At 44.6% G+C, this 9,797-nt stretch overlaps 1 protein-coding gene across 4 annotated transcripts in view; it reads left to right on the top strand.

Annotated features, from left to right (window-relative positions):
- Nucleotides 1–3,755, top strand: part of ACY1 (aminoacylase 1) — a 30,206-nt gene extending 26,451 nt beyond the window's left edge. For all 4 annotated transcript variants that reach the window (XM_054978355.1, XM_054978358.1, XM_054978359.1 and 1 more), the window contains exons 11-15: nucleotides 1,597–1,741; nucleotides 2,377–2,445; nucleotides 2,733–2,812; nucleotides 3,168–3,228; nucleotides 3,334–3,755. In XM_054978355.1, the coding sequence (XP_054834330.1) occupies nucleotides 1,597–1,741; nucleotides 2,377–2,445; nucleotides 2,733–2,812; nucleotides 3,168–3,228; nucleotides 3,334–3,498 (520 nt within the window). In that variant the 3' untranslated portion in view covers nucleotides 3,499–3,755. The remainder of the gene's footprint in view (nucleotides 1–1,596; nucleotides 1,742–2,376; nucleotides 2,446–2,732; nucleotides 2,813–3,167; nucleotides 3,229–3,333) is intronic.
- Nucleotides 3,756–9,797: the final 6,042 nt, after the last annotated feature.

The following is a 9,797-nucleotide window of genomic DNA, read 5'->3' on the forward strand; positions in this document are numbered from 1 at the left end:
TGCTTCTTCGTCATGGCTTTGCCTCCACCCTCACTCAAGCCATCTCAGCTCCCACTTCATCCGTCGTAGCTCCTCCGTATACCAAGGAGCTAGTTTGGTGCGGGGGTGGAGAGGGTGACGGGGAATGATTTCGTCAATGGCTTCAGAGAGATGGCCATGCCAGTCCTCTACCAGCTCATCTAACAAACCGCCAGGGGGCATTGGATCCCGCAGAGCATTCTGGAACCCAATTAGATCCATTAGTCTCCGCGGGCGAGCATAAATTTGCTCGCTGCTTATGCAGGGGGGAGCCTTCAGGACAGAGTGGTCCGAGCATGGCTCTGCTTTTATAGCACCAAGGTCCACATGAATCCCCATTCCAAAGATCAAATCCAGCGGGTGGCCCGCATTATGCGTGGCAGCTGAAACAACTTGAGAAAGTCCTAGTGCTGCCATGGAAGACACTAGGTCCACAGCTTGCGAGGAGGCGGCATCATCGACATGGAGGTTGAAGTAACCCAGGACCAACAGCCGAGGTTGCTCAAGGCTCATCCTGCCACTGCCTCCAATAAGCTCAGCAGGGTAACTGCTGGTGCGCTAGGCAGTCAGTACACCACGCAGATAGCCAAACTTTCCTCAGCTTTCCACGTCAGTCCAACACAATCAATGCCAGTGATCTTTGGTGCAGGGAGCGGCCTGAAGGAGAAAAACTCTCGAATGAGAATAGCCACCCCACCCATCCGTCCGGGACTGATGAAGGACTGAGAAACCTGAGGGGGCCAGCTCTTTCAAGGCGACTGTTTCGCCATCCCTCACCCAGGTCTCAGTCACGCACACCAGGTCCACATTTTCTGCCGCAAATAAATCCTTTTGGTCTTGTTATTAATGGACCTGGCATTACACAACAGCAGTGTCGGAGGGAGGTGATTCAATGTCCTAGCCCCACAACCAGCATGCCTCGGGATGGGATGCAGGTTGGAAGGACATTGAGCCCTGCCACGTCTCTGTTGCCTTCCATTTCTGACCTGCATCCCACCGCCATACCTCCCCTGCCCTCAGAGCACTGGGATCCCCAACTCCCGTCCAGTCTCCTCCCTCGCAACCCCTTCACAAGCTCCACCCTATATCATTGTCCATAACAACACAACACAACTGACCCAGCTGCCCTTAGTTAATCTCAATATAAAATTTTAATTCAATCATAACACAACCCCACCCCCTCAATAATCAGGTGCACCTCCACTTATTTAAGGGGCCATACATTGGCCCAATTCCAGCCTCGAAAGGCTAGGTCTGCCCCAATATAATTTCAGTTGACTCCAGAAAATCCCAAAGAGCTTCACCAGCTGCAGCCACCAAACAACCTTGCAGCCCCTCCACCAATTCCAGGAGCAACCCCCTAAGTCCAGCTCTGGGCCACTTAACACAGCAAAGCAGGATAGGGTGATTAATTGCTCTGCCTTTTGCAAATACCTGTGGTTTCTACAGATGCTTGGAAGAATGAGTTTGTGCCCTGCAATGTGCTGTTGGACTGCTCTTCAGCCTCTGGGATTTAGGAAAAAGGTGCAAAAAATTTTCCAAAGTGGGTTGAAAGTCTTTGTCCTTTCCATCACACAGGCTGAAATCAGAGAAGCACCTTACCTTAGGTGATGTAACATCCCTCAACCTAACCATGTTGAATGGGGGCATCTCCTTCAATGTGGTCCCCTGTGAGATGTCTGCTGCCTTTGACATCCGCATCCCACCCACAGTGGATTTAAAGGTATAATAGAGAAACAGGTAGGGAAATAACCAATTTTCTTTCTATGAGATGTGCCAACTAGGAGCTGCCCAGAATGTGTCTTGGACTATATTGCATAGAGCTGTATTTCCCAGGCTCCTTCACATTAAAAAAAAATAAATGGTGAAAGTGTATTACAAAATACTTTGGACCATTAAGAAAGCTCTCTCCTTGCCTTGGTTGCAGTTGATGATGTGGCATCATCCTGATTGGCCATGGAGGCCTGATTGGCTATGGCTGAGAGAACTGGAAGGATGGTCCTGAGGCCTTGAAGGCCAATCCCATTCTACTGTCCTGTGATCTATTTAAGATGCAGCAGTAGCTGCAGGTCGTTCCTCCTAATGCAAGACAGCAGCAGCAAGAAAGTAGTAGAGACCTCTCTAGAGCAACCAATGAAGGGGATCATCAGAGTTCTCGCGTGGCCCTAAGCCAGCCTGGGACAATGATTAAAGCTACTGCTTGTGAAGCATCTGCTTAGTGCAGTTGTGTGGAAAGAACTGGTAAGAAGGAGAGCAGAAGATTATGGGATAAATTGAGAGGCATGTGGAGTTACAAGGTAGATTGAAATTGGGATCTTCACTCAAGAATCACTCATACTTCCATGATTTGTTTTATAGGCATTTGAGGAGCAGCTCACAGCCTGGTGCCGGGCAGCTGGGGAAGGTGTTACCTATGAGTTCCACCAGGTAACTGCAGAGATGAGGGAGCATTCCAGCAGCCTGTTGCTGTCCCATAGACCTAGGAGTATTGATCAGTTCCTGCTTTTTGACTCTCTTCTCCTTACTGCTGCCACAGTCTCTCCACCCTGGGTCTTTTATCTCAAAATGGCTACCCTTCTGTTCTGCACTGTGCCCCTCATTTTCTTGCACGACTGCTGCTACTTCTGCCATGCCCTTGCCACAGAGTGCTGCACTGTGGATGCTCCACTGCTGCCTCCTCCAAGCTTTATCTTCTACCCTTCTCTTTGGGCTAGAAATACACAGATCAGTCGATGACCTCCACAGAGGAATCTGACCCCTGGTGGAAGGTGTTCAGTGGCACCTGCAAGGACATGTGAGTGATACACCGTATCTTCCCCACTCTAATATTCATTCCTTTAGGACCATGTTAAGGCTGGTGGCTTTTTTCTGCAAGACACAGAGGAGGCAATGTCAGTTTGGGCAGGGGGGGTGGGAAATGATGTTCAAGGCATTCAGAATATACTCCCCTCAGTGCCTATATAAAGTTCAACAAAGTTGCCCACTAACCTGAACCTTTCCGGCGTCGTTCCTGTTCTTTCCTAAGAGGGACCCCTGACTCCATTGTGAAAATGCCCATTGTCTGATGGTCCTGCCATTAAACACCAGAGCAGGAGAAAAGGGTAACTCAACAGTGGGAGCTTCTTGTCATGCTGTCTCTGTCTTGTCAGGAACATGAAACTGAAGTGCGAGATTTTTCCTGCTGCCACAGACAGCCGCTATATCAGAGCAGTGAGTACAAGTATTATTTTCTGTGCCTGTCTTGCTTGGTGACTTCTCTAGTACTTTGCTTAGATCTTGTTTATAATAGTTTTTTTCTCCTTCACTGTATTGCAGGCAGGCCACCCAGCAATTGGCTTCTCCCCCATGAACCGTACCCCTGTGCTGCTGCATGACCACAATGAATTCCTGAATGAGCAGGTCTTTCTTCGTGGGATTGAGATCTATGCCCATCTCATCCCAGCGCTGGCCAGTGTTCCACCTCTACAAGCAGAGATCTGAGCTGCAGTTATGAGGAAAAGGCAGCAGTCTGAAGGAAGAAGGCATAGAAACCAAAGAGAGAGAGAGAGAGTTGAAAAATTATGTTGTTTCCTGTTGTGACACGGGCCCCTCCTAGGGGATGTAGACAGACCTTAGAATGTTCTGGCTGAGAACTGGTGACTTGATTAGGTCTGGTTGGTATCCCAGGACAAACTGTGGAACTCCAGCATCCCTGAGTGCTACCACCAATAAAGCATGTTTAAGCCTTTAGACATTTATACTGCCACATCTAAAGCTGAGTTCTTTACCTGACTGTGACTAGTTCCTTGCCCCTTACTGAAACACTTGTCCTAAGTATCCTTACTTCCACAGTTCCTGTACTAGGTTTAAAGTTCCCAAGCTTTCTCACTGTGGCCTATCCAGCTACCAGACCCAAAAGAAAGGTAATAGGAGGAACCGGAGAAGCCTTAACCTGTAGGCATAACCATGCTTTCTTCTCTATTTGGGCACCTCCTGTAGATGCCTAGCTACTTTGATGGCTTTCACATGCCAAGCTCTACAGTCCAAGAACAATCCAAAACAATTTTGGAGCTCCCAGGCATCACAAAACAGTCTTAATTTTAGCTCTACTGATCATATGCTTTACAGCTTTGGACAAGTTACCGTTTCTTTTTGTGCCTCACATTCCCCATTGTTAAACTGGCATCAATTACTATCCAAGATACTCCAGGGGAAGATGGTGGTGCTAAAATGGGGCTGGAAGGGAAACCTACTATTTAAATGACCTAGGGTTCATAGAATATGGCAAATCCTTGGAGGGAGGACAGCTGCTAATGTGGCCATTGAATTTGTACCCATCCCTCCACCACAGTGGAAAGCAGTCTCTGCAAATTTCTGTTCCTTGAAAGTCAACAGCAGAGTTGTTGGCTGTGGCACACTGCCTTAAGTTTCTATTAAACTGCTGTCTTAACAAATACCAAGCTGAGTTAATGAGTTGAATGAATGAGCCTTGCATGAGAGCCAGTTTGGTGTAGTGGTTAAGAGTGCCGAGACTCTAATCTGGAGAGCCGGGTTTGATTCCCCACTCCTCCACTTGAAGCCAGCTGGGTGACGTTGGGCTAGTCACAGCTCTCTGGAGCTCTCTCAGCCCCACCCACATCACATGGTGCTTGTTGTGGGAATAATAATAACATACTTTGAAAACCGCTCTGAGTGGGCATTAAGTTGTCCTGAAGGGTGGTATATAAATCGAATGTTGTTGTTGTTATTACGCAGCAGCGGCAAAAGCTTTGGACAGCTAGGTGTCCAGCATGTGAGGGAATTGATTTCCTTTTGGGATATCAAAAAGAGTCCAGTAGCACCTTTAAGACTAACCAATTTTATTGTAGCATAAGCTTTCGAGAATCAAGTTCTCTTCGTCAGATGCATGGTACAGAAACTGGTCAAATACAGAAGAGGAGGGGGGAGGAGGGGAGGAGAGAGAAGATGCAATTAGGGGGGGAGAGGGAGGATGCAACCAAAACATTCCTTTGCTAGTAAATGTAAACATCTCCTTTTGGTGTGGAGATTAATTGGCTTGTGTGAGCTTCAAAGGAGTTTGCCGTGTTGGTTTGTAGCAGCAAAACAACCAGACCATCCAATTCCAATGTAGTATAAGCCTTCGATAACCACAGCTCTCCCCGTCAGATGCATCAAATGTTTGGAGGAGGTTTGCCTTCCTTAACCCAGTACACTGTAGGTTGAGTATTACTGCTAAATAGGCAGGTTACTGCTGGAGCCACTGAGGACCATCAGGGTGTTACTTGATCATCATTTTTTTGCTCTCAGAAGAAAATATAAGCATCCTGTTTCCTGCCTTTGATAACTGGATAGCTTGGCAGTCCCACAGCAATGGTATGGAGGCCAAAGCTTATGCCTGCTGCTCTTCACTCCAGCAAAAGCCAAACTGAGGCATACTGCCTTTAAATGTGGAAGTCCTATTCTGCAATTATGGCAGTCACTGATGGATCTGTCCTTGTGAATTTGTCTTAGCCCATTTATCACCATCTAAGCTACTGGCCATCACCACATCCCATGACAGCAAGTTCCGCAAGGCAACTATTTGTTGTGTGTAGAAGAATATTCTTAAGTCAACTACATCTCCTGACTGGAATTATCTTCTATTAGTGGAAACCTCTATCTTTCCTAGGCCTGAGGCAAACTCTCAAACTACACAAAATGAAAGGGATGTGTTTGAAGACTGACCTTATTCCTGGGCTTAGCATCTAAGAGTAGAAGGGGCTGATTGGTCACAAAGCATTTCCGTGCACAGTAGTGTGTGTGTGGGGGGGGGGGGGGGGAGATGCTTCATATCAGCCAGTGTCATAGCCATTAACCAGTTAAGTGTGCCTGAGTTCTCCCCTGACCCACAGATTGTATGAATGGTTTCTGAGTTGCTTTCAGAATGTCTGCCAATGCCTCCAGCTCTTTTGTCTGCCTCCACAGTGTCTGCAATTTCACTAAATAAAATTGTTCATTTGGAATGGAAATGGAGGCTGCCCTCCAGATCGTCCATATTTCACTCAAGCTCCCCTATCTCATCTCTCCCTCTTTGTTGTTCCCACTTGTTTGGGAATTATCTTTCATGTCTTGCTACATTACAAGCACATTCTTCACCTCTAGGTACATTTTTGCAGCTCATGCTCTTTTTATATTTGATTACTGCATCAGGAAATAGCAACTGCATTCCCTAGGAACTATGCTTATGATATCTGGCATCATACATCAACAGGCACTTAGGAAGCAGGGAAAATATATTTCTTTCTCTATTAACTGCTTGGGGGCTGAATGTTAGTTTGAAGAAAGATTTGATTCTTTGATTTGACAAGCATGACTGCTAGTATGACCCTGCCATGCTAGGCAGAGTTACACGCTTCTAAACCGATTGACTTAGCAGGGTGTAAGTGCACAGGATTGCACTATGAGTCTTGTAGATAAAAGGATCATCTACCAAAGCATACCAAGAAGCTTTCGACTACATTTACAGTCTCCCCCCCCCCCCAAATCTCCATGTCTCATGATAGACACAATAATTCAGCTTACTTTAAAAGCCCAAAGAAAAATGTGAGAAATTTGTTTTAGACACCCTTGCTTACAATCGTAGGATTCTCAGATCAAGGGCTCTATAACTTAAGTATGAGTTATTTATTACAGGAGTCTTTGGGTAAGAATCTCCTTTGGAAAATGGGACCACATCTATGCATACATCAGCACCTTATTTTACTGTTCTTTTAATTCCAGCTTGTACTCCGAACCAGTGCTTCCAAAAGGGGTATTACTATAGCCATTGAGTTAACTTGAGAAATGGCAACGTGCTGTTTGAATCCCCTAATAAAGTTGCCTTCTAACTTGAGAAAAAAGTAGACACTGTGTGGTCACATGAAGTTCTGTTCTCTATATTTCAGATGCTGCCAGAGAAGCTGCTTCCTGTAATAGGGAAGATCTGCTAGCAAGGCTGCAAGATGTGGCATAGTCAGACAGTTGCTGGACTCCAGTATAGGAACAGCATGTGCAGAAAGCAGGCTAAATAAAACTAGAGTAGAGCAGATAGCATGGCCCGCTAAAGAAATCTGAAATCTCACAGGGCACACCCATCAGGAAGGTCTATGCCAAAATCTGGTTGAATCTGCTGGTAAACTGCGGTCAGTGTGTATCTTCCTAACACACTTTCACATCAAGAAACTACAGAATATGATCCACTTTTTGCCTTCGGTATAAGTTTTAGAATTGCAAAAAATGGGAAAGGGCTGCTACCCAACTGTTTGGAGTTACATAGTTGAAACTGAAAGATCTTGGAGATAGTATTAACTCTAATCAAATGCTGAATGCTGGTCCATCTTCTCCGGGAAGCTGTCTAGGAGCGTATTTATTAGGGTTTGGGGATTTGATAGCAACTGTGCCCCCAGAGCCTCTGTAGAGAACATTCTTTTAATTGCTTCCTGCTTGATGGAGCTATGGGGTTCTTCAGACTTGGAAATGTTAGAAATCGTTCAACAACTCTTATTTACTGTTTTAGGTGACAAAAGGTCAGAAATATATAATAAAATATAACAGTGCATCTACTACAAAAACAGTTGCAGATACTGAATTCTATTCAGATATAAAAACCTATAATGTGTTAAATTTTGTCGTCGTGTAGCACTATTTTGAGCAGGGAGTAGATCACCAGTTGTTTTCCACCAGATGGCAGACTATGCTTAAAAATTGTCCTGTAAGCCTCTGTTCATTCTTTGCAAGAGTTCTGTCCAATGTTTGTGGCACAAATTACAGAGATTACGAAGGGCCCAGTGCACGTTAGTGAATATGTAGCTGCCGCTCAGTATTATATATTAACATTGTAACCCTTTCAGTTTGATTTCAGTCATCACAGGTGTGCAATGTGCTCAAAGAAAGGGTTTTAGAGAAGAATTGGAGAGTATATACAACATATCAAATGCAGACAGTATTTATTCACAAGTTATTAATGACTGGGAATGGCTCCAAACAGCATGACAGAGGGAAGGAACTTAACATTAAAAAAAAAACTCCACTCCCCACAAACCCTGTACACTCTGGCTTTGTAGGACAAAAAGACCAGAGGAACTGGTACACTTCTTGCTTTGCCTTTGCAAAGCTAATGGGTGTCATGTGCTAGCTGGACTTGGAGCATCAGTCTGTTTATGTCTTTTTTAAAAAAAATATGTTGTCAGTACTTGAAATGACAGTCAACATTACTTAGTCTGCAAACAGGTGGAACAAAATAAAACATTTCAGTGTACTGATAAATATAAAAATGTTCACAGTGAACTCTAGCCCCATTCAAATGAAACTCTTGTAAGGAGAATGGGAGAGGGGCAGGTTTGCAATGGCAGGGCTCTCCCTCATAGCATTCAGCTGCATGTGTGCTTAGAATTCTGTGTATACAATAATTAGGTTTATAGGCCTTGTATGTATAAGTGAGGACGCTGCTATGCTCCCTCTCTCATCAGATTCACTGAACATGTGCTGAGGGCTGTAGTCGGGTTATAAAAGATCAAAGTGTAGCTGTTTGCAAGCTAGGAAATGAAAAATGGATGCAAGTAAATAGATTTCACAATTAAAATAGGGACATAGCAGGGCTTCCCTGCAGCACGTTCATTGACAATTTTGAAAAGGATGTGAAGGCAAAAATTGGCAGATGATACAAACAACATTCAGCATGGGAAGATCTTCCATGAAAAACACACAGAATTGGAAAAGGCAACAAAATGGCAGAATAAATTAATTGCAAGGTGTACAGAGTTGTTTTTTTTAAGTATCTCCTAGTAAAAAAGTACTTCTAGCTTATGCATATTTAATGTTGGGTTCTAAATTAGCAAATGTATAAATTCCTAGAGGAAGGGAAAATATCATGAAATACCTGTAGTCAGCTAAAACTGTTTGGTTTGCCGCAGCTGTCAAACAACAAAAAAAGTAAAACTGTCAGGGACCGTATGAGAGAGGCTGCCATGAACCAGAGGGAACTAAGTTGTTTTCTGTTGTTGTTCAATGCTTTGTTATGGTTTCTCTGATGGAGGCATCTGGTGCTTGCTAAAGAAACAATACTGCTTAATTGGACCATGGGTCTGACCCAGAAAGGTTACCATTTTATGCACTTATTTCCTACTATAGTGTGTGAACGCACACAGGGGACTCTTATTACTAAACTATAATGGGTGAGGCAAGAATGATCTAAAGCCATTCAATGAGTATGAAACATAAGCATGATCAAAGCCTTCTGAAAGAGACACAGCCCAGTCACATCTGGGATTTGACCTGGATCTAGCTGGGTCTGAAAGCTTGTGTGTCACTCTGGACGTTTTCTCCTATCGGATAAATTAATCCAGGTGTGAAGTGGCATAATCCTGAGTTCAGCATCTTCACACTTCTTACGCCAAAATGCAAACCTCCATATGGTGTAATGTGGTGTTTGGGAGAAGGTATCACAGGGGAACAGCATGGTGTCTGTTTTTGGAGGGTAAGCTGTTTCCACAACAGCCTGTTGAGGTTGCATGCAAATGTTTGCAGAAGCCTCTTACCCGCCGCCCTGCTGTCTCCACTCTACTCAAAACACAACAGCAAGCAGAATAATTTAAAGAAAGCCATCAAAATTGAAATCAGATGAGATGCAAAAATATTTTGCTTTGGCTCTGAACTTTTCCTCTTCTCACATATGAGATCCATGTCTCCCTGTGCAGCAGTTCTCTCTTGGGCCCCTGAACCTGTTCAACTTGATAGAAGATGATGAGTAAGCAATTCTGATGACAGGCCCAGTGGGGTACAGT

This window comes from Eublepharis macularius, chromosome 4, assembly GCF_028583425.1.
Source record: "Eublepharis macularius isolate TG4126 chromosome 4, MPM_Emac_v1.0, whole genome shotgun sequence".
Taxonomy (NCBI): Eukaryota; Metazoa; Chordata; class Lepidosauria; order Squamata; family Eublepharidae; genus Eublepharis; species Eublepharis macularius.